General features: G+C 41.2%; 3 protein-coding genes across 4 annotated transcripts in view; all 3 read left to right on the forward strand.

Annotated features, from left to right (window-relative positions):
- The first annotated feature begins 39 nt into the window (after nucleotides 1-39).
- Nucleotides 40-9268, forward strand: nr2c1 (nuclear receptor subfamily 2, group C, member 1). Of its 2 annotated transcripts, none has more exons than XM_035528200.2 (14): nucleotides 40-219; nucleotides 1470-1594; nucleotides 1715-1945; nucleotides 2334-2412; nucleotides 3326-3505; nucleotides 3853-4000; nucleotides 4106-4202; nucleotides 6534-6718; nucleotides 6821-6968; nucleotides 7091-7212; nucleotides 7382-7521; nucleotides 7650-7787; nucleotides 7907-8012; nucleotides 8588-9268. In XM_035528200.2, exons 2-14 carry the CDS (start codon nucleotides 1541-1543, stop codon nucleotides 8760-8762), a joined length of 1803 nt encoding a protein of 600 aa, XP_035384093.1. In that variant the 5' UTR covers nucleotides 40-219; nucleotides 1470-1540; the 3' UTR covers nucleotides 8763-9268. The 2 variants fall into 2 exon arrangements, with proteins under 2 accessions (XP_035384093.1, XP_035384094.1); XM_035528201.2 differs by lacking the exon at nucleotides 40-219 and adding an exon at nucleotides 573-1094.
- Nucleotides 9269-9679: 411 nt separating this feature from the next.
- On the forward strand, nucleotides 9680-11249 carry ndufa12 (NADH:ubiquinone oxidoreductase subunit A12). Its single transcript, XM_027020689.2, has 4 exons — nucleotides 9680-9836; nucleotides 10032-10114; nucleotides 10682-10769; nucleotides 10952-11249. The coding sequence occupies exons 1-4, from the start codon at nucleotides 9748-9750 to the stop codon at nucleotides 11124-11126; spliced, it is 435 nt and encodes a 144-aa protein (XP_026876490.1). The 5' UTR covers nucleotides 9680-9747; the 3' UTR covers nucleotides 11127-11249.
- A 6425-nt stretch (nucleotides 11250-17674) lies between these two features.
- tmcc3 (transmembrane and coiled-coil domain family 3) overlaps nucleotides 17675-25364 on the forward strand; it is a 15298-nt gene continuing 7608 nt past the window's right edge. Inside the window, exon 1 of the mRNA XM_027020678.3 lies at nucleotides 17675-18171. Within this exon, the coding sequence (XP_026876479.2) occupies nucleotides 18106-18171 (66 nt within the window). The 5' untranslated portion in view covers nucleotides 17675-18105. The remainder of the gene's footprint in view (nucleotides 18172-25364) is intronic.

A 25364-nucleotide genomic window follows, 5' to 3' on the forward strand; every position in this document is an offset into this window, starting at 1 on the left:
TTAATGGAACGGTTTGAGCATCCACAGTCACCTCTCACTACTGTAACTTCAGGCTGAACTCTCATGGCTCCACAACTTCTAGACGGACCGCTTCGCTCTGCGCATGCGCATACGCAAACGACTCGCAGAGCAGGTCGCGAACTCTGACCTCCCAGAGACGAACCGATTTCGGAAAATTATCAAAACATTGGTGTTGCGGTAATAAAACACACCGACACGGTAAGAATATCCGTCTACTGAGCGTTAGCTACAGTGTCTGCATCCGTCTTCACATTTGTGAAGCCTCTATAGCTAACGCAGCATGTATTTATTTAACCGAAACTGAACGTTTCTACCGTATCTGGCCTCGCGTAGCTAACAGCTAGCGTTAGCTTGCCAGCTGGAATGTCGACCATGGTTGTCTGAGTAACACTTAAGCATGTCACTTTTTACTAGCTGAGGGCTCAGCCAAATACTCGAGATATAAATTTGTTCATTGGGTTGATTTGATCAGGATCACGAACCCGTCATGTTTCGTTGACATGAGCGCTACAGCTAGCACATTTGATAGCTAATCCGCTAATAACAGCTTCGCTCTTCCCGTCTTGACCGTTAACAACGGTGTTACGTACAAGTAGTGTACGTGCAAAAAAGTAATAATCGAAGTCGTTTACAACAACTTCATGATGCCACGATGTTTAGCGAGTAACTCGGTACGGGGAGCGTTAGACGAGCCAGTCATTGACCACGGAAGCGTAGAGCCCTGAGCGCTGCGGTGCTCCCGGCTGGAAGCGTGCTGTAACCCTTCAATGTTGACCTTTCACCCAACAGGAAAAGGACTTTCTTTATCTTCCGTATCAAACTTCGCACCCAGCTCGGTTGTATTATGCGTGCCATGTGATTAGTTCAGTTTTAAGAACCAGCATCAAACGTGGATAGTTATTTAAATAAAGATATCAGATCAATGCTATGCTATGCTAACTAGCCGGCGTGCTAATAAAGCTAACAGATGACACTACTTTTGGTGGCTAGCTGTCTTCCCTGTTTCCGTTGATAACATCATTACACAAACTGACCAGTAAACTGGGTGGAATATTATTGTATCATGTAGATATGTAAGAGAACATCTATTGCTAAACGCTATTAATCGCTACATTCAATTATTTAGTCTTAAAGTGACAGGAATATGTCTATGGTATTTTACCAAAGTAGACTTTCAGACGTTATTACGAATTTCTGTTCTTTCAATAGGCTATTTAACAAAATGAAGCTAGAAACCAGATTAGGTGCTGTAACTTCCCTACAATCTAATAACATTATAACTATGCAGCAATATTTGTTTTCCTAGAAGATAATGATGGGTAATTGTTATGTTTATGGGGTAGGTCAGGAGACATGATGTATTGGTATGGGTCAGTTTTTTGTGTTTGCATCTTTTTAATTGAGTGCTTGTTGTGTTTACATCATATTATGCATATTGTGTGAATTAGGGGTGTGTGCGCATGTATGTGCATGTGTCTGATGGGGAATATTTGAGCCAAAGCAACGTGGGATCGTAACCATGGCGGGAGAAAGTCCCAGAATCCAGCTGGTGTCTGCAGACGGAGGCCTTCAGGTATTGATCAGCATTACTTGAGCATCATCATTCTAGCCTATGTCATTCTTTTTACATGCATACTTGATTCCTATAAGTTCAAATACTAATAAAAGACTTCATATTTTTTGGGTGCACCAGATTGTGACAGATCAGCAGTTGGGCCAAAAGGTGCAGATAGTAACAGCATATGACCAGGCAGGAGCCGGTAAACAACAGTTCATATTGGCCAATGTAGACTACCCCAACCAGGACAAATTACTTGTGAAGCATGAGACCTCACCTGGCAAAGTCATCCTCACGTCTGCTGATGGTTCAGCCGTTAATCAGCTGCTCTTCACGTCACCTGAGTTGGCAGGACAACAGATCCAGGTAAGGTGTTAACACTGTTATGAAACACGTTTAGGGTCATTTCATGTGATTACATAATTTCTGTGTAGAAATAATCAAAGTAGTAATCAGGCCAATGACTTGATTCAACTAATTTTGATTCTAATTATTGCTATAATGAGAGAGAGATATTTTACATTACTACTACTACTGCAATAATGATGTGCTTTATGTTTTTCATGATTATGCATTCTTTACAGACTGTTGATTATGTGCTGTATTCCTCTTAGAGGATCCAGTGGAACATGCTGAAAATATGTTGTGCCGACTGAGTAGCACAATACCACAGTTCCTATTTATTTTAGTGTGTTGTAAAATAAATGATCTGAACCGGTTTTAATGTATTTGTATTTTATAAATATTTCCCCAGTTTGTGACCGAGAGTACAGAACAAGGCTCTGTCAAGCCTGTTGTAGAGTACTGTGTAGTGTGTGGAGACAAGGCCTCTGGTGAATATATATATACACACACACACACACGCACAAAAATGCCTGCTTTCACGCTTGGAAAAGCATCCTGTTGTGCATTGAACCTAATGAGGGATATGTTTGTATGATAAAGTCAACTTGTTTTGTCTGTGGAAACAATGTCCTGTGAACTTGCTGTGAACTGTAAAATCTCTTAAAGCTCGTAAATCCAAAGCCCAGAACTAGGCTACACAATTAGGATAAATCATGTTAATTATTGTTTATAACTTAGCAAGTGCATTTACATGCATGTCAATAATAATCAGATTAAGGAAATAAGTATTTGTCAAGTTAAGGTTGAAATCCACCTAATTCTAATCTAGTAACACACCTAGATGTCTCATCAGCCTTTTGTTTTTCTGTGGCAAGTATATGCCTTAGATCTCTTGTGGGGTTTTGCACATGCACCAAAATATCAGAGATTCTCAGCACATACCTCTGACCTGGATACAGCTGTTTTATCAGATAAACATAAGCCCACAGCATGAGTAGCACCCAAGGGACTGCCAGAGTTGCATTGGTTGCCCACTTGCTCATACATTACAGTATGTTTAAGCCATGACCACCAGCAAAGGCTTGCATTAGGGTGCTTTTGAAATACCAATGTGTAAAGACCAGATAAACTAGATTAAAGTGTTTCCCTATATTGTGCATCTTTCCTTTGTTAGTGAATACGCTTATGCATTTGACTGAACCTCTTTCCATAACCTGACACAAATGTAAACACAGATTATTGGAGCAATCACATATTATTGAGTAAACATTTTATTTAAACTACAGCCTTAATCTGATTATTCAAATTGTTCACACTGTTGTGCAGATGTAAACGTATTGGCCTGTCCCTGACAGGGGCCTCATTGTTCCCGTTTCTTTCCTGCTCTTTCTACCCCTGTAGGGCGTCACTATGGGGCAGTCAGCTGTGAGGGCTGCAAAGGCTTCTTCAAGCGCAGCATCCGCAAGAATCTCGTGTACACGTGCCGCGGCTCGGGCGAGTGCGTGATCAACAAGCACCACCGCAACCGCTGCCAGTACTGCAGACTGCAGCGCTGCATGGCACTGGGCATGAAACAGGACTGTGAGTGTGACCCACATCACACGCACGCCTCCCTCCTACCCAGACACGCAAGCACACGCCTCCTCACGTCGCCCACACACGCCTTCTCTCTCACGTCTCTGTTGACTTGCTTTCTCACACAAATCTCTCCCTTTTGCAGACCCACACATGATAAACATACCCATAAACCATTCCTGCTGATTTGCAACAGTCCTAGATACACCCTTGAAAATCTTTGCTTTAATATATTGCACACATCCCATGTATGGATGTGTCCTTTGATAAAATGTGTATAGTATGGATTGTTAATTTAGTATGAAATTTTGTATTTGGTAAAGTGAAGAGTTGCCGTACCTGTGTCTTTTTAGCTGTGCAATGTGAGAGGAAGCCAGTGGAGGTGTCGAGGGAGAAGCCAGTCAACTGTGCTCCCTCGATCGAGAAGATTTACATCCGCAAGAACCTTTGCAGTCCTCTTGCTGCCATGCCTACGTTTGTCAGTGATAAAGAGACAGCCAGGTTTGTGTGTGCGTCTGTGCCTGTGTGTCTAAGCACTTGTGTGCGATCAGACATTGATTTTTAGTGACCTTTAAATTTTGTCTGTGTATGTGTTACTGTCCACAGGTCTGCCAGTCTGTTAGACTCTAAAATGCTTCTGAACATTCAACAGTCTCTCTCCAAACTAGACAACACAATACTCATCCCTTCCTCACCAGACCAGGTAATACACAATCCACTGACCTCAGTTCTGCCGTAAGAATAATAAGATGAATTTATGGTCAAAGAAGTAAATAAAAATTTTGTTATGAAGTATAGCTTTGAAGCAGCTTGAACTATGTTTAGTCAGACCTAATAGTGTCAATTAGCATATGTTGTTATATATGTAATATCAAGGTTTGAAATGAATACCTGTCAACCACCAAATACATATTCATGTTCTATTTGGTGAGAACCAAATGTTTTTTTCTGTGGTTTTTGGTTTGCATGCTTTTTATGTTCTCATTTGAGATGTTAGAAGTTTTCAAGTTCAAAGTTATTTGTCACATACATAGTCATACATGTTATAACTCGCAGTGAAATGCTTTGGTAACTGCTCTTTTCGAGCTGAGGAGAGCTACAGGGAACTACAGGGAAGTGGATGTGGTTTGATGAATAAATAACTATGTAATAAAGGATGCAGAGGGAATGTATAATGTCTATATATATACAGAAGGTACAATTTTCGTTTTTTTTTTTTGTTTGTTTTTTTTTACAATTTACAGTTTTTTACAGTCTTTTTATGATGTTATTGTGGACATCATACCCAGAGTACACAGAGTAGTCCCCCAGTTCATCAGTTGCCCTGATTCAGGGCCTGAATGGCCTGCAGGAAGAAGCTCCTCTTCAGTCTCTCTTTGTTGGTCTTCAGGGAGCAAAAGCACTTCCCTGACCTCAACAGAGAGAAGAGCCTATTGTTGGGATGGGTGGGGTCCTTAAAAATCCTCTTGGCCTTGGTCTGACATCGCTTGTAATATATGGTCTGCAGGTCAGGAAGTTCCATATGAGTGATGCGCTCTGCTGAACGCACCACCCTCTGGAGTGCTTGTCTGTCCTGCTTGGTGCTGTTCCCAAACCAGACTGTGATGTTCCCTGTGAGGATGCTCTCAATAGTGCAGGTGTAGAAGTTCTGCAGCACTTTGGAGGGCAGTCTGAAGTCTCGTAGGCATCTGAGGTGGTAAAGATGCTGTCGGGCCTTCTTTGCCAGGGAGTTGGTGTGGCAGGACCAGGACAGGTCCTGCGAGATGCATTTGTATTTGCATTGCAGTATTTGGATCTACGAAAAGTTCATTGGCAGTACATGTGTTTTCCTTCCACCTTATTGTTTCTGTCAACCATAGTGAAGATTGTTTATTGAAATAATGGTGCAAAACACATGTATGCACAGGAACAACAACACATTATGGAGGTGGAATGTGGTAACATAGCTAGCTATAGAGTGATGTCCAGGTGCATATCTCAAATGTCTCAGTAAATATGAGTTAACGATTTGGATACATTTTTGTTTATTTTGATCCTTCTCTACTTTTTTTTTGTCCTAGTGCAGTTTCCAATTTTATTAGCATGTTTAATAACTATTTTCAGTTGTTTTTGGCTATGTGTTTAAGGTTTTTTTGGGGAAAAAATATGAATAGCTCCAGAAAAATGTTTTAGCAGTTGTAAAAAGTGTCCTAGGTTAGTAGGCTACTGTTTTCTGCTGACTCAATAATCACATTGGAAACCCCGGCAGAAGTCAGATCCCACTGCTTCCACGCTTGCCCCATGCATGCAAATTTTTTTGCATCTTTTCTTTACAGCTTCTGCACAAAAATGGTGCCTACTATGTGGATAGCAGCATATAGTAACTGAATGTTCATTCCTGGCTGCCACCATAATTGTCAGACCTGTGGTAGCCTGTAGTTGAGGGTAGTCCTGCATTGACTATCATTTCACATTGACGTGCATTTTGGCAATAATTCTGTAGGAAGCACCTTACTTTTTTTTTTAACGCCATGCTTGCATTGTGTAATAAATGAGAGGGGGCAGTACTTTTGGGGCAGGTGTGCATCAGCAGAATTAATTGGCGAATTGAGGACAGCCAGTAATTTTAAGTGACTGAATGCCCTGTAAATTTGTTTGGACATTCAACCAGTTACAGTAATGCAATAAAAAGTGGTGCTACATGTCTGGTCAATTTTTGAAACTATATGATATAATATACATGATGATAAATGTTTCACTTCTGTCTCTAATCTTATTCTCTTAGCTCTTTTTATACTTTTGTACAATGATCTTGGAACGCTTGAAAGGCACTTATTAATAATAACAGACATTTATTTTTATTATTAATGAAGTATTCAGAAGATTATGGGTGGTAAGTAATACAAATGTTTGTGTGTTTAGAAGTGTCAATTTGGCTGGTAAAAATAAAAGAAATGCCTGGTGTGTACATTTTATCATCTATCAGACCCCTTGGCAGGTAAGGGAAACAATTTATTTCAGACTCTGTGTAATGTTATTTGTGTCCTCTGTGCAGAATGATTCGTGTCAAGGTGACCTAAGTACGCTGGCCAACGTGGTCACATCTCTTGCCCACATTACCAAGAGCCGTGAGGTGACTGACAGTAATGCCGACCTATCAGGGATGGAGACCATGAGCAACGAGGATGGCTCCATGACTGATGTCCAACCAGATGAGCAGAATTCCAACGAGATTACTCGGTAAGAGCAGACACCTAGTCTCTTGAAAGGACAAAATATTCATGCATATGCTTTTTAGTAACGTGTGTGTGTGTGTGTGTGTGTGTGTGTGTGTCCATGCAGGGCCTTTGACACACTGGCAAAGGTTCTGCAGCCAGAGGCTAGTGGAGAGCCTGTGGAGGAGGGTATTTCAGTGGGAACAGAGGAGCAGAGTGCAGCCCTGCTGGAGCTGGAGGGGCCGCTGCTCTCTGAAATTCACGTGCCCTTTAAGGTCCGAGGCCACTGCACGTCTCGCATGTTGCCTCTCTTATAACCGCAAGAACATGTAACCATGTGAGGAGTAGCATTAACCTGTGACAATTAATCGAAAGTTGTCGATGCATGTGTGTTTAGCTGATGATGCCCTTGCCGGTGCCGGAGTTCCTGAATCTAAACTACATCTGCGAGTCAGCTTCCCGCTTGCTGTTCCTCTCCATGCACTGGGCACGGTCCATCCCTGCTTTCCAGGCCCTTGGGTAAGTGCGAGTGTGTGTACACGCACATTGGTGTCCGTTGGCCTTCTGCTAAATTTGACCGGTTATTATTGTTTTTCATTAACCAGTCTTTTCTCTTTCCTTTCTCTTTCTCTCTATAACTCCCTATCTATTTCTGTCTGTCTCTCTCTCTCTTTCTCTCTCTTTGTAGACCAGAAAATGGAATCACTTTAATAAAGGCTTGCTGGAATGAGCTATTTGCGTTGGGCATGGCCCAGTGTGCTCAGGTCATGAATGTAGAGACAATCCTCACTGCAATCGTGAGTCACCTCCAGAGCAGCTTGGAGGAAGGTAGGGGGACACATTTTGGCCTAACACTGGGGGGAAGGCACTCGTTTTGGTGCAACACACTCCTTCTAATGATGATGTTTTAGGATCTAAATTGAATAATTGTGTGTGTGTGTGTGTGTGTTTTCTAGAAAAACTGTCTGCCGAGCGAGTGAAGCAAGTGATGGAGCACATCTGGCGAATGCAGGAGTTTTGTAACAGTATGAGTCGGGTGAACCCTGATGCCTATGAATACGCCTACCTCAAAGCCACTGTTCTCTTCAGCCCAGGCACGGAAGAGGTCCATTTAAAGAAAATGAAAGTGAGAGGGCAAAAGGAAGAGGCAGTTCTCAACTGTGTGTGTGTGTGTGTGTGTGTGTGTGTGTGTTTGGGTGGGTGGCTATTGTAGATTTTGCTGGAGTAGACAGCACTCTTCAGATTGAGCGGTTCCAGGAGAAAGCATACATGGAATTGCAGGACTATGTCAGCAGGGCCTATCCAGAGGATACTTATCGGTAAGATGCTCATACTCTCAGATGTCTCAGGAACAGGTAGTCTTATCCACAGTGACCCCACCATTGGAACATGCCTACATGCCAACGTGCCTGACACTCATTTGATTACTTGTATTGAGTGTTTTTCTGCTTGGTTGGAGCAAGAACCTGCAGCCACACAGGACCTTAGCAGATAATATTGCCTACACTACCTCTACAACCCGTCCTATTGTTCCCATCAACACTTTCATCATTTCTTTTTGCAAATGGTTTTTCATTACACTGTGACATCATTCAGTGAGTGCAAATTCCCTAACTGAGGAATTGGACTAAGAAGGGAAGGGTCTCTTGTAGATCCTGTTTCTTATACAGTAAGCAGACTAGCACTAAGCCAGTAGCAGTAAGTCAATCTTCCAACTAAGCCATTGTGCCCTGTAAAGATGACTGTTTAAACAAATGGTGACACTGAACTACTGCAATTTTCCTTTTATCACAAAATATCAAGACCACAAGCAGTCTCACCTGGTATCTTTTCCACAAATACATTAGGGTTTACTGTAAGTATTTACTATGAGACTATTATCTCTCTCTCTCAGTCTGTCGAAGCTGCTCTTACGCCTGCCTGCTCTGCGCCTCATGAGTGCAGCTGTGACCGAGGAGCTGTTCTTTGCTGGCCTCATCGGAAACGTCCAGATCGACAGTATCATTCCCTACATCCTCAAAATGGACTCCACTGACTACAACAGCCAGTCAGTCAGCACCACAGAGTGACTCTTGGCCCATCCCTCAGGCATACCTGCTCAGCATCAGGGCTCTAATGGCCAGGATACTGGACCGTGACCTCTCAGCCCTAAAACTGACCTTTTGCCCCTTTTTTGGACTCCAAAATAAACAGCCAATGGAATGTGGCCATTTGAATGAACATAACATTGACAGACAGCTCTTGCTTATTGCAGGCAGGTGCATTTCGGAGGCGGAGGACATTATAATTAGGACTGCTTTTTAATTTTGCATTCATATGAAGCGCAACGCAGCCTTGTATTGGACAACGGATACTGTGAGCCATGGTGTGCATTTGGTTGGAACAGTTGAAATTTTTCAACATTCAGGTCACCACGTTTGAGAACGTCTGTGGAGGTGTGATGTGTGGAAAAGACTTAATTAAACATTTGTTTGGCTTAGTGAGCATTGCCCATTTTGCATTCTAGCGCACTGACTCCTGTATGTACATTAATTATGTATATAAGTACAATAAATGTCAATTCTCCTACAGAGAATCTCTGGGAATTCTGTTCTTTGCAGTGTTACAAGCAGAAAAGAGGTGGAAGCACTATGTATATGTCAGTGTTTTCACCTTTGTCTACTTTGTTCTTTTTATTGTGTTTAACTTGGTAGTGAAAGATGAAACTTTAAAAGTAGAAGGAAAGTGTATAAAATGTGCTTCAAAATATTTTTTCTAGTTATTCTTAGCAATATTTGTACTAACCTCAGTACTTTTGTTAAATACATTATTGTACTATATTTGTACTATATCAAGTCACTATATTTATACACGACTATATTCCTTGTTGTGCAACAAATTAGCCAGCTGTGGCAGGTTAAACTTATAAATAGCGCAGAGTAATAATATATTAATCAGCCTACTAAACACTAGCAAAGCCTTTCTGGTAGAACTAACGGTACTAAACACAACAAACCGTGTGCCCGGTCGGAACTTTGTGTACGACAGTCCCTCCGCTTTTAGTGTCCGTTTGCTATGGCAGAGTATGTTAACGTACTTCGAAGGGCCGTGAGCCAAATAACTGGGCATGGTGGGGTCAGGGGTTTGTTCCTGCAGTTTTTCAGGTAGGTGTTGAATAGAAATGTGTAGTAACAGCATTTATGGAAAATAGTGGCAGTTGAATGTAAGAAAACAGCGACAAAGCAGAACCTCCCGATGACCTTTCTGAATAGGTGCTAACCCGTTACTAGCTTAGCTAGTTAGCATCTGTGTGAGTGTTTTTGGTTCTACTGTAAATTCTGATTAAATACCGTTAACAGGGTAAATGACATGAAGACAGGAGCATTGGTCGGCATCGACAAATACGGTAACAAGTACTACGAGGACAACCGATATTTCTTTGGTAAGGTCGAAGAAGCTTTATCCTAGCTAACCTAGTCAGGTTTGAATCGGTGATGCTGTCGTTAGTTATTTAACCTAGCTAGGGTAAGCTAACCTAGCTATAATATAAGTCTTATTTTTATCTCAGTACAGTGGTTCTCAAAACCATTTTACGTGTTTTGCAGCGACGCTTTATATGCATAGATGCAAGTGCAAGTCAAACCTATTCCACTTAATAGCTACGTCGGAAGTACAAGCATTTTTGTGCGTTGAAGAAATGCAGTCGGGACAAAATAGTGCACCAAAATAGTATGCTATTGAAGTTACCTGCTATAACTTATATTGATTTGATAGTGTCCAAGATGTGCTCCAGTTGTTTGTTCATGTCCCACAAATGGGAAATTGCAAAACGGTAATGTAGTATGTGGATAAGAGGTGAAACCCAGATATTTAAGTGTCTTTTTAAAGTATGTCATTTCTCCCATGTCCTGTACCACAAATAAACCATTTGTATAAATGAATTCTTGGTCCTATAATTGTCATTATAGAAAGTCAAGTATCTGCATCTTGATTTGGCTGATTTCTCCAGGCCGTCATCGATGGGTTATCTACACCACAGAGATGAATGGCAAAAGGACATTGTGGGATGTTGATGGCAGCATGGTGCCTCCAGAATGGTAAAAGACTTTTTGCACATGTTGTAACATCTGTGCTATATTATCATTCTTCAAAGTACACAGAATGACATCCGTCTTGTGTGAGATGTGCATCCTTTAAAAAAAAAAACTTAGTTGTATTTGGTCTGCTGTTAATGCAAATATCTGACTGTACTATTCTCTCTCTGTCTGTATCTCTTTAGGCATCGCTGGCTGCACTGCATGACTGATGACCCTCCCACCACTCATCCTCCTGAGCCCAAGAAATTCCTAGCAAAGGTTCACCAGATCAACGTGAGCGGGACTAAAGATTGTTATGTTCCATATTCCACAACCCCCAAGAAGATACATGAGTGGGTGCCCAAGGTCGGGCAATAGTGACCCTCACACCTCTCCCTCAAATGGCTTTGGCCCTCCTTTTTGTCCCATATTCTATCTGAGCATTCTGTAAATTATAGCTGACATTTATAATTGTAAATGAATAAAAACTACAAAGTGCCACTATGTCTGTAGAGTTTGTTACATCATCAAAAAAGTATGTGTTGGTGCTTTTATTTGAGTAGAAATGATTTCAGAGCTGAGAGGTGCTAGTTGTTTGTCATATAGTTATCTGACATGGAGAGAAGGTGTTTGTGAGGGTGCATTAACTATACAGGGTTCTCTCAAATCTTACAAATAGCTAGACTTTGCAAAGATAACTGTGACAGGAAGTTGTAGTGGGTGTTGTTCAGTCCTCCCATGTTTTTCAGTATTTCAGTTTTGTGTCGTATTAAAGATGGTTTACCAAAATGAGTGGGACCGGCTCTCCAAACCTCATAGGTCATCAGTGTTGCTGATAGGAAATGAATCTGAATTTTATTAACTCTTGATATATGAATCAAGAGTTACCTGCTAAGAGGACAGTTGAAATAGGGGATATTTAGTAATGGTGATGTGATCTAGTTCTGTTATTGTATGTGTCAGTGGTTTCTTGTAAAAGTCTGTTTTAATGGTACTCTTAAAGAGCTGAGCCTGCAGAAAAGAATTGCTTTCCAGTGGAGGGCACTGCGTTCCATGTTTCAGCATTTTGCTGACTTCATCTTCATATTTCTGAAGGCAAAATGACGACTCTTCTCATCAAAAATTAAATCAAACGTGCATCTATCAACACTTTTACAAACATGTATAATGTATATTTCACATTAAGGATTTATGAGATGAAAAACTGTCATGAACTATCTTTAAGAGTAAAGAAGCTTACGCAAAATCCTGAGTTAACGTTTGGATTGACTGCACCTGCACAGTCTTATGTTCATTACCAGGTTTATGCAAGCATGTGCTTCTGCTTTTTTGCCCACTCTTTCACATACCCTCTGTAATGGCTATCTGAGGTTATTAATTATGGATACACACCCCAGCAGGGTGCAGTCTCACACTGAGAAGGGAGTTTAAATTTTCATGCTCCTTCAAAAGACACCTGTTTGCCAGTGGACCAGCCTAGGACATACCAGTCAGTGGACACTAAATCCTAAAGGCACATTATGGATATGGTCATTGCTGTTTTAATATGTTTGCCAGACATTTTTTAAGGGTTGGACTGATGTTATATTACCTTAGGTAAAAATAGGAACAATATTGGTGTGGTGTTTGATGTAAACTGAAATCAATGTCACTGCTGAGCAAATATACTGGTTTTATGTGAACATTATGTTAAGATAATAATGTATCGTACAAAAGAGACATCTGCCCTCATTCCTACACACCTCATTTGGTAAATATAGCAACGTCCCAGTTAGAACATTATGTGTGTTCTCTCTTTCTCGTTTGCTCATTCACTCACACTTCCTTCCTCTTCATCAGGACACATCACACTTCTTGTAGGTGCAGTACAGATTCCTGGATGTTTTTGAGAGTTACATATTGATATGAATAAAGGGAGGCTTTTACTGGTGAGTAGTAAGCTTGATTTGTTTTAGAAGGCTTTATTTTATTGTTAATTTAATGGACTAATGTAGAACACGTTTTATGCAAGACCTGTCAAAGATGCCACTCTCACATAGTGTGAAGTTTTGCTTATTCCAGTATAACTGGGATTTTTTTGAGGTGTCTCTTTGGCAATGACAGCGATGTCATTCGTGTAGATAAACACATTTTCATGACCAATTGTAATGTTATGAATGCTTGGAGAATTCTCCAAGTTTCTGACCCACAAGGCAGGTCTGTCCACCTTTAAAAAGTTGTATGTGCACACAGACAGCTGTATTCATCTATAATTCACCAGAATGTGAGAGGCAGCAACCTAAATCATTAATAAAGTGGCAGCACGACTCCAAATCAAATCACCGTAGTTAAAGCAAAATATCCACTCATCAGTGTAGCTGAAATAGTGGCTCTAGTACATGTGTGTGTATACATGCTTAATGGCTCATTTTATCTTTTTAATCAGAGGACCAGAAGTTCTAAATAGTCATGTGACATAATGCAGGCGAGTATGGTGGACAAAAGGGAATGGGGTCTGCTGTTCAAACCCCCTGAGTACTCTTTTTATCTGCTCTTTTGCTTTTTATCTGCTCTTTTGCTTTTTATCTGCTCTTTTGCTTTTTATCCGTTCCTTTTGGGTTCACCCCCACCCCCAAGCAGCAATAAAAGAAGTAAGAGTATGTATGTCTATGTAGTTATTTTATTCAAGTTGATGCCATTAATTAATTAAGAGAAGGGGGGGGGGAGTATTGTACACTTAGACCTCTTTATTAGTTTCCATCAACTAATAATATACAGTTATGTGCAAATTAATAGCAGTCTAACATCACTAATGTATTTAATTACTGATTTTGTCAGAAAGACAAAATCTCCTAAATGGGTTTTTGTGCTAACTGGTAAAATAGCGTGTTACAGTCATTAAACCACTGCTAACCTATGCTGGGGCGGGGTGTCAGGAATTATTTTTAGTGAGGGTTAGTTGTGTTTCCTAAAGAGCCACATGATTAAGGGACAGAGACAGGAAGTGCCATAGAAAACATAGGGAAACAAACAAACAAACTTTCAAGGCCTCCACAAACGTGTGTCAGAAAGGATAATACAGCAAGGGAAAAAATTCATGACTAGGTGTAGCCGAGTAATGGGGAACCAACAGAATCAACGGTCATGACATGCACGCTGCTAATTGGGTGTAATTGAATCATTTAATGAAAGGGGCGCATTCAAATTAATAGCAGTGTGGTGTTCAATTAGTGAAGTCATTCATTCTATGAAGAAACAGGTGTGAATTATGGCCATTGTTTAAAGAAGGAGGGCAGCAAATGTTGTACCTGCTGGTTTTAGCCCTGGCTCAGTGAGTAAAATGGGTTGTTACAGACCTTGTACTGAAGGAGAAAGCACTTTGATCAAGAAGTTGATTAGAGAGGGGAAAACTTATAAAGAAGTGCAGAAAATAATTGGCTGCTCAGCTAAAATGATCTCAAATGCTTTAAAATGGCAAACAAAACCCGAAACGTGGTAGGAAAAGAAATATTACCATCCGCGTAGATCATAGAAGAACAAGCATGGCAAAGAAACATCCAATGATCAGCTCCAGGGAAATCAAAGAAGATCTTCAGTTACCTGTGAGCACTGCAACAATCAGAAGACTCCTACATGAAGCCAAACTATTTGCAAGAAACCCTCGTAAAGTACCATTGCTGAAAAAAAGATGTGTTAAAAAAGTTAGTTTGCCAAAGAACACATTGACTGGCCTAAAGAGAAGTAGTGCAACATTCTATGGACAGATGAGAGCAAGATTGTTCTTATTGGGTCTAAAGGCCATACAGTTTGTGAGATGACCCATAAACACTTAATTCAAGCCACAGTATACTGTGAAGACTGTAAAACATGGAGGTGCAAGCATAATGGTTTAGGGATGTTTCTCATACTTTGGAGTCGGACCCATTTATCGCATACCAGGCACCATGGACCAGTTTGAATATATCAAAATACTGGAAAAGGTCATGTTGCCTTATGGTGAAGAAGAAATGCCCTTGAAATGGGTGTTTCAGCAGGACAATGACCCCAAACACACCAGCAAGTGGGCAACATCCAGATTCCAGACTAACAAGATTTATATTATGAAGTGGCCAGCCCAATCCCCAGACCTCAATCTGATTGAGAATTTGTTGAGTGACACCAAAATGCTGTTTTTGATGCAAAACCCGAGAATGCAGAAGAACTGTGGAATGTAGTCCAGTCAGCTTGGGCTGCAATATCTGTTTGCAGGTGTCAGATGTGAGTTGACTCCATGCCACACAGATGTAAAGCAGTTATCAGAAATAAAGGTTATACAACTAAATATTAGTTCAGTGATCAACAGAAAAGCTAAATCTGTAAAAAAAAAAATAAAAAAACCTTTCAGTTTATACTCTATATATTCGAGTTTGTAAATGAAAATGAAGACACCGGTATTTTTTTTGAACAGCCCATTATTCTTTTTTCTTCATTTTCAGTTGAAAAAGTGATATTTCGTTCATGTTTACATTTGGAATTGAATGTGCAGTGCTCCCAATGCCTTTGTGTATATAAGGAAATAAATGCTATTATGAGGATTTAGCTTTTTCTCAGATGTTTTAAACACACTGCTATTATTTTGCACATAACTGTAAGTGAAAGTGTTTGGTCAGTGTGGTCAGCCAGTAGACATACACATTGCATGTCACCTCACTGATGCTCTGGATGGTCCTTATACAATACTACAGTCTCACTAATCCAGAGGAGGGAACCCTTCAAAATCTATCCATTATTCTTGCTGTTTAATAGTTTTGAGAACCATCACAATGGTGTCTGCCTGTCTGCTTTGTAAAGATTTTGTCAGCCACATCTTTATGCATGGGAAGCTTATCCACAGGCTTTTAGGCTGTTAAAAGCTTGATCGAATCTAAATGGCAGTGAAAATGTCCTCTAATGGCAGTAAAGAGCCTAAAAGCTATCTCCTAAATGGGTTTTTGTGCTAACTGGTAAAATAGTGTGTTACAGCCATTAAACCACTGCTAACCTATGCTGGGGCGGGGTGTCAGGAATTATTTTTAGTGAGGGTTAGTTGTGTTTCCTAAAGAGCCACATGATTAAGGGACAGAGACAGGAAGTGCCATAGAAAACATAGGGAAACAAACAAACAAACTTTCAAGGCCTCCACAAACGTGTGTGAGAAAGAAGGGGGCACCTTGAGATTATTTATACTAATTTTGGAATTTAAAAAAAACAACTTCTTGTATAAATATGGCAAATCTCATACAGGTAAAGAGTTAGACAGAAAGAAGTCCAAATGTCTACCATGTCTTTATGCAAATTAGATTTGCCTTAAAATAAGTAGTTTTCTACATTATAATGGTGGAAACTACCACAATGTGGCGGACTGTCAGAGAACGGTGGTGAACAGGGCCGTTCATAATATGTCATGCAAACTACATGATATTGCAGTGCAACCAACAAACTAACAAATTCAGCTTTGTATGCACCGTGTTGAAGAAAATGACAGTGACACTGGAGTGTAAAATGGTGCTGAGATTGACCCAAAGCCCTACACTGGCCCACTGTCCAAGAGTGACTGGCACTGGAATGTTCAGCATGGCAATGTATATGAGGAGAAACACATCAAGCACAGTTATCCAGGCAAAATGTGCACCTAACAAATATTCCACTGTGAACATGATGTTTTCACTAAAAATGCTCCAGTAACTTTGTTAGGGTGGTGTAGTTTTGTACATGAGTGCCCCAGTAACTTTGATAGGGTGGTGTAGTTTTAGTATATGAATGTCCCAGTAACTTTGGTATGGTGGTGTAGTTTTTGTATATGAGTGTCCCAGTAACTTTGGTAGACAGTTGTTTCTATAAGAGGCTTTTTTATGACTGACAGACACATACATTATTCATACAGTTCCATTTTTATGTCTTCATATGTCTCAGATTTAATCTAATAAATTCACATTTCCCATCCCACTCACTCCATTGGACTGCTGTCACTGAGTTAGTGTGTGTGTGTGTGTGTGTTAGAGAGAAAGAGAGAGAGAGTGTTATGAGTGGGGTGACTGAGCAGAGTGAGCAGTAGGAGTACTTGAGTGGATAATGGAATTTGACCTGCTGTCAAACATCTGATTAATCTAGCCACCCGTTGGCACATGCACACACACAATGTGTCATTTTAGGAAAACCGGTTTAACTGGTTGTGTGTGTGTGTGTGTGTGTGTGTGTGTGTGTGTGTGTGTGTGTGCGTGCATGTATGCACATGCATTTAAATCAGATCGTTTAAATTTCATAACTCATTACTCTGTCCTATTCAGTGCCTGTGAGTAGGGCTCTTTGAGAACCCTGTTTCAGTTTGAGGGCAGTTTTAAGACAGTGCTATAAAGACAGTTTGAAGATTCATATATTTTAAGACAGTTTGAAGACTCATATATAAAACAGCAGTTTTCATGTGTGTTCCTCTGTGGTGTGTTTTAAGATTCAAGTGATGCTTTGATCTATTGTCCTTTCGTTACCTTTCACCCCGTAGTCCTGTGTTCAGACAGGATTTCTGTGGTTTAGCGCAAAGGATTTATGAAGGGAGAATTACAATGCAATGCTCGAACTGCACAGGGTAACATTCTGCACGGGAAAAGAGGGTCACTGAACTAATTCACATGCACGAGCCAAATGTTTACTCGTAAAATAGAGCGCCTTAATTAAAATTAATGATCACAGCAAAAACAACCATTAGAACCTACACCATATAGCACACTATGACTACAGATGAGATTCTTAATCCGACCAATATACAACAAATAAAGGACCAACAAACGAATTTGGCTGGGGCATGTCCGTTTGCAGATGCAGAACTGGACAGCTGCCGTTACAAAAATGTAAATGCTCGTAGGGTTCACAATAAATACTTAATTTCTCTAATTATTACTGAAACATAACAAACACGCACTCCACCCCGCGGGCAGTCTGCGGTAGTGAGAAAATCCACCGCGTTTGTCCTTCTTGTGGACTGCATGGAGCAGGAAACCTACACGGACTTATTCCAATAGAGGACTTATTCCAGCATGGCAGGAAATGTTTCAGCTCAAGGTCCAACACCAACGATTTTTGTTCCTATCGCGGCTGTAAAGTGACTCGTTTCGACGGTGCTGCCAGGTAAGTTAGCGAGTCGTTGCCGCCCCGCCTTCATTCGCTCTCCCGTTACACCGGTTACAAGTGGGTGGGTACGCGCGCGGCTCGAAGGGCATATGTTGCGTCCCGGTTGAGCTCTAGCGGATTACCACGCGGGGGACTACCGAGAGCGCTCGCCTCGTAACTCCAGAGACGATGTAACGGAACCGGCGAGCAAAGGACGGCGCACACGCCAATCTGACCGGTACCGGTGGAGGGAACTATGCCTGGCGCCGACACTGCGACGGAGAAAAGTTCACCCGAAGTTACCAGAGACTCCGAGGAAATGGTAAACCCCGTCTCAGTCTTGTCCGGTTGACCACGCTTCTCTTCAGAATGTGGAGTTTGCCGTTTATCTTGTTATTCGCTAATTTGCCGAAGCGAAAGTTGCCTTTTCTTTTCACTAGCCTAACTACAGTTTCGTGGCAACATTACAGCGCTGGCGGAAACTGCACTGTAATATCTGGGGTTGTTTTTGCAAGCTGGCCACCATGTCGCTTGCACTCACATGACCGCCTCTTCCCTCGCAGGATAACCACATATCTTTTAACCTAAGTGACAAGTAGCTAATGCAAAACAACACAGCACGCTTCCAGTATACATTAGAATGAGCTTTGTTATCTCTCTCTCTCTCTCTCTCTCTCTCTCTCTCTCTCTCTCTCTCTCTCTCTCTCATGTGTGAGATAGATCGATCGATCGATAGATAGATAGATCGATCGATAGATAGAAATAGATAGATAGAGCCAAAAAGTGTTCATTGAAAACGTAATGAAAGCAATAAATAAATAAATCCAACAAAATAGTTTGTTTAGTAAAATCTAAATTGTGTTGCAGAGGTTCACTTGACATATTTCTTTGGTAATTTGCCACGAAACCCAAGTTTGACGGGTTAAACTGCTTTTTTCTCCACCTAAACGGAGTCTCAGTTGTGATCAGTTTGTCCGTCTCTGATGGCAAAGCGAAATCTGAGTAGACAGTTTAGTCGACCACTGCACCAGCCGGGTACCACACACACAGGGTAACACACGCACACACAATAGAGTATACTACTCTGTGGCGTGCGACCGAACGGCGCTCGAGCGAGTCGGCCTGTTGTTACAGGAACAAGCGCTCCATTTAGGCTGATTCTTGCAGTGGCCTTTATGCGCCCCCGGTATTGGCACACAGGCATTGCCGGTTTGAATGAAGAGAATCACCAGGGATGTGTTACAAAAGGCTTTTGCTAGAACAAACATGTCAGCCGTGTTATTTTGAGATTTTGTATAGTAGAATATAGTTTCTGGTGGACAGTTAATTTTTAGCATAATCCTTCCAAACGAGTGTGTGTGTGTGTGTGTGTGTGTGTGTGTGTGTGTGTGTGTGTGTGTGTGCGTGCATGCAGGCTCATTAGAGCAATCATTTCCATATTGCAACCCATTGCAGTATCAGTATTGTAAAGGTCAGTACTGCAATAACAATTAACAAATTATATATTGTGCATTCCTGTCTCCCGGGGCCTTGTTTTAACTTATCTCCTGTTTGTTTCTTGCTTATGACTATGATCATGCGGACGTACAGACTGTTGTTCTTGTAAGGACATGGGTCGCTATCAGTGTTATGTATTGTTCTGCGTTCTCACATTGTTGCCAGGGCAACACGTGGAATTCCCCCAGCCCTTGAGCTCTCCAGAATGGACTGCGGCAGTCTGCCCATTGCCCTGCAGTCAGAGGTTTAGTCTGTTTCTTCACACATACACACACTCGAATTACTTCAAAGGCCAAAGAAACAAACCAAACCAAACCTAGGCTAACTGGATTAGGGTAGCTTGCATACCTAATAGAATAAAATGAAAGAGCAGTCGGCTTCCATATTTTTTTAATACCAGGGAAAAGGCATTCAAGGAAAATGGCATCCAGATTCTCAAGAATCCAACAGATTCTCAATAATTATGGCAAGAAGTGACCAGCGTGAATTTAGACAACAGTATCAAAGTGCTTTAAGCTCGTATGACAGACTTCAGCAATTTTTACACAACTGCTTATCTGCAACAAAGTACATGGTTAGTGTATTAAAACATTAACAAACATCCATGCACTCATTCTGTGTGCCACTCAGCCACAAAATACACACACAGCCCCAAGTGACATTTCAAATTAAGTTGTTTGTCTTTCTCGTTCATTGTCCCTCTGTCTCCCTCTCTCCTTCGCTATCTCCATCACTAAATTATTCGTGTTTATGTCCTCATGGTGACCCTGTGGTCTTCTATAACTTACAGCTCATCTATATTTTATGTGTCTGTGTGTTTGTGATCTCATGCATGAGACCAGATGAGACACTGGTACTGGCAGTATCCCAGGGTCCTCTGGGAAGGCAGATTTGTGGGTGTCTTGGGGGAGGGGCGCCTTTGTCAGTGCCTGTGTTCTCTCTGTCCCCACCTCTGGCCCTTTCTTGCCCTCCATGCTATAGCTTTTAGTTATTAGGTCATTATAGCTGTGGTTAATAGTCCAGCTGTTCCAGTTTGACATCACAGGTGTGAACACATCTGCACTGGAAACTCTGGGTGCTCCTTTAAAGGTTTCACATTTAAGTACAACAATAGTAGCTGCAGTAACAACCCTGTGACCCTTTGATATCTGTTCATTAGAGCTGGTTTAGTCAGATGAGAGTGAGTATGTGTGTGTGTATGTGTGTATGTGTGTATGTGTGCGTGTGTGCGTGTGTGCGTGCGTGTGTGCGTGCGTGTGTGCGTGTGTGCGTGCGTGTGTGCGTGCGTGTGTGCGTGCGTGCGTGTGTGCGTGTGTGCGTGTGCGTGTGCGTGTGTGTGTGCATGTGTGTGTGCACATGTGTGCGCGAGAAAGAGAGAGTGAGGCAGGCCGGAAGGATAAGACCATGATGTTCAGTTTTGCATGAGCACAGATTTTCTTAACCTCCTCCTGACACATACACGCAAGGACACATACCCTGTTCCTTGCTGCATTTTTTTGATTTACAAATTTAGGAAGACAGAAGGCAATCTCCAATGCTGCATGCCCTCAGGTGTGTGCATGTGTGTGACGCAGAAAAGTATGAAAGGCATGTGTTTGTTCTGTTGATCGTTATCCAACGGCAGCAGACGAAAGAAACTATGTACATGTGTGTGTTTATGTGTGTCGTGCATGTATGCATGTGTGAGATTTAAAATGACAGGTGTTATTTTTGTGGGGTCTCAGGCTACACTAACAAATCAGAAGTTCCACTCAGTCCCATTTCAGATTGTAATTAATGAAACAGGATATCAAAGTATGGAGCAAGTGTTTACCAGCAAAGAAATACAGAAGTTAGAAACCAAAATCCAATATAGCCAGCAAAAGTCAATTATTAAATCAATAAATAGAAAATCACTCCAAATGTAACAAGGTGGGCAGAATGGAGACATCAGAATGGAACACCAAGTTCCTATTGCAATGCATAAATACTCAGTCCTCCCAAAAGGCATGACAGAATCTTACACACACACACACACACACACACACACACACACACACACACACACACACACACACACACACACATATATATATATAAACACATATATTTACACAAAACAGTATCATCACATTCTAGAGAATCACAGAATCAATGGAAATAATTAAGAAACATTGATAATTTCACACTGATTACAGGCTGTCAAAACTACAATTGTGTGATATTTTTCCACTGGTTGGATTGTTCTTCTATACCCCTTACCATTAAATCATAGAAGAGTGTTTTCCATTTGAACCAGGTATCTTTACAAGCCTTATTGGAGTCAGTAGTTAATATATACATCCTTTAAATGTAGTGTCTGGGTTAGAATATGGAAATCTGTTTCATTATTTCTTATGCACTCACAGATGAAGCACCAGTTTTATTCTTGTATACTGGTCTACAGTCCTTCAGATCGTCTGGCAGCTGTGAGTGTGAAGTCAATGTGTGATTGTATTTCATGGAAATCCATTTTGTGTATGTGTGTTGACTGTTCCTGTTGTTTTCATCACATTACCTCTAACATGGTGCTTCTCTGATGTTATTATGATCTGAGTGTGTTGACACAAACACACACACACACACACACACACACACACACACACACACACACACACACACACACACATACCAAAACTGTGCTGTCAAACCAGATGGTGTATGCGCCATTCCCACCCCCCTAATCTGCCCAGTTGGGTTATGGAGAAGAGACTGCTAATCTATGTTCTGGAAAGAAGGGATTAAACATATGCGAAAAAGATGGTGAGTAGGGAGCGTACGTTAAGATGGGGGTTGGGGGCTGTTTCAGATTTCGCTTGAGGCTAATTTACATATCCTCTTGCATAGTCCTAATCCTGTATCAGAGTTCTGCTGGAAAACAGTTATCTTTGTGGATTAGTCTAACCTGCCTGTAGCGTTTTCATATCAGGAGAGATGAGTTATAGGAAAGAGCTGCTGCCGTCACCTGTGTCTATGTTGCATTGTCCCGTTAGAAAAGACTGACATCTGGGTCTTTTTTTAACTCCTGCTGTCATTGCACACCCACTGCAGTTGGTGATATTTGTTGGCCTATCAGATAATCTTTCTCATGCCCAAACAGCATTTCAGTAGGTTAAAAATGTAGGTGTCCGGTATCTGTAGGTCAAGAGTACATTACTAAGCATGTAATATAATCTTCTTATTGCTTTTTTGAGTTGAGAGAGAAATGTATTGTAATTGGATTAAATTCCACTCAGGTTAATTTACATCTATCTTTATATATGGCAATTAGCAGATACTCTTTTCCAGAGTGACTTCTAAGTTGTCTTCTCAAAGTATCTTTGGTTAGCACAAATTAGTAAGAGTACAAATCTACCCTTAATTGAGACTGCCAGAGCCAAGTGTCTGTGTTGAAATCTAGAAAGAGAGCTACATTACAAAGCAATTCAATGCTATAGACTACAGCACAATTCAAGAGCAATTGCTAAACAAATCAGTTCAGCATTTGAAGACAGCGAGCGACTCCATTGTTCAGACCACAAGCAGGAGTTTATTCCACCAACTGGGTGCTAGGACAGAAGAATCTTGATGCTTTTCTTCCATGGAGCTTGAAGGATGGTGGGTCAAGTCAGATGGTACTTGATGCTCGAAAGGCTCAAGGTACAGATCAGGTTTTGACCATTCCCATCAAGTAGGTGGGAGCAGGTCCATTTTTGACCATGTAGACAAGCGTTAGAGTTTTCAACCGTGTATGAGCTGCCACAGGGAGCCAGTGAAGTGGACAGATTAGTGGAGTGACATAAGCATTGAAGACTAGTTGAGCTGCAGCGTTCTGGATCAGTTGCAAGGGTCTGATTTTTGCATAGAAAGCAATAGTTAAGCCGGGATCTGACGAAAGACTGAACAGGTGCCTGTGTGGAGAACAGAGCAAATTCTCCAACTGTTGAAGAGGAGAAACATGCAAGACAGAGTGAAGTTTGTGACATGACCTGAGAAAGATGGCCATGCACAATTACTTCAGTGTTTCTTGCACTTCAGCGTTCCTTGCACTGGAGTGATCAGTGAGTTCTCAAAAGAGATGGCAAGATCCCCGTGATGACCAGTTGCTCCACTGATGTGTAGCATCTTGGTCTTGCTGGGATTCAGTTTTGGTGGTAAGATGCCATTCATGGGGAGATGTTGGTTAAACATACTGAGATTTATCTAGACTCCTACATGTTAGAATGTGGACAGGACACGATTAGTTTGGCATCAGGATTAGTTAGTCAACATAACAATGGTAGGAGAATGCATGGAAGGAGTTATATATCACCAAGAGAGTGACTGTAGAGAGAACTGTAGAAGAGCCTGAACCCTTATGGGACTCCAGTGGAGAGTCTACATGGAGTGGATGTGGAACCCCTCCATGTTACCTGATACAAGCATCTTTCTAAGGTAGGACATGAACCATTTACATAATAAGCCTGTGATTCAGACTGATATGAGAATCATGTCAGTTGGCCGATCTAGCTGCTTTGAGCTTCTCCATCACTGCAAGTAAGGCATTTTCAGCAGTGTGTGCCAGTTTGAAGCCAGGTAGATTAGGCTCCTGGATCTTAATCTGGCTGGTGTTCCTGGTCTGTGGAGAAGGAGAAAAGTTCAGAAGAGTGACAAGTTACAGACCTTTGTGGTTAAGGCAGGTTCAGAGGTCATTGCTTTTGTTATAACTTTAGTCAAGTGAAATCCAGCAAAATGGCCAAGTTATTTCCAGTATTCATTGACTTTTGGAAAGAACAGCAATAACTGCATTCACATGAAGTCATTAGGACATGTGTGAAGACTGTGACCATTGTCATGTGCATTGGTATTTAGATTTCCAGTAGCCTGGCATGGTCCTTCAGCTCACTCCATCAGCATAAAAGCCCAGCAGTGTCTCCATGCTTTATGCATGGTGAACTGCAAATTTGAACTGCAGTCTTCCACGCTAAGCTTCTATTCCAGCAACATTTAAAGCAGTAATTCTTAGCTCCAGTCCTGGGGATCCACTGCCCTGTTTATTTTCAAGTTTTCATTACTCCTGATCATCAGTTAATTAGCAAGCCTTTCAAGAATTGGATCAGGTGTGCTAGAAAAGGGAAATTCTGAAACTGTGCAGGGCAGGGAGCCCCAGCATAGGAGCTGAAAGCCTCCAGGATGTACACTGGCATGAGTGTGTCAGGTACTTCTCCAATGCTTGAAACTGTCAAGCCTTGATGCTAGCTCACATATCCAGATCTCCCATTCACTGAAGACATGGACATTAGTTTGTGACTGTTTCCCCCAGCTTCAGTCAGCATCCAAGGTGGTCCCAGATGGTCCTTTCCAGAGGTGGGAAGAGTAGCCAAAAACTGTACTCAAATAAAATTACTGTTACTTTAAAATAATAATTACTCAAGTAAAATAAAAGTAGTCATTATAATTATTGCTTATGTAAGGAAGTATCTGTTGCAAAGACTACTAAAGTAGCGATTTACCTCATTGGAAAACATTTAATGTGTCCCACAAACTAAAATATGAGTTCTCATAGTTCTTTTTATGCTGAATTCAAATCTGTTAAAGATGTTTCTCTCAGGCATGGTTTTTAAGTAAATTTTACATGAAGTGTATGTTACTTATTCATATATTAGGCTGTTATTACATTTAAAATATGTACAATCTTGAACATCCCTCTTAAGTGTCCAGTAATAGTTTGCCAACATAGAGGGGCACCACTTTCCTTGGTGCAGATTTTCCATATACTATACATAACGATATGTGAGTACAATCAGTTGTGAACTATTTTGTCCAAAGTAGCATGGTAAAAGCACTTTGGAAGGTGTCTGCTAAATGCTATACATGCAGATGCAAATATAATGGAACAAAAAACCTATTGTTGATGAATTCTGAAAACTTATTTGGATTCAGCATGCAAAAATACATAATAAACAGCTGTTTTTCTTTGTTCTGGGTCTTTGTCCTACTTAGTTCATGTGTAATTGTAATGGCCCAAGTGGCAGGGAACAG

The sequence above is a fragment of the Electrophorus electricus genome, chromosome 11 (genome assembly GCF_041902795.1).
Source record: "Electrophorus electricus isolate QZ-2024a chromosome 11, ASM4190279v1, whole genome shotgun sequence".
NCBI classification, from domain to species: Eukaryota; Metazoa; Chordata; class Actinopteri; order Gymnotiformes; family Gymnotidae; genus Electrophorus; species Electrophorus electricus.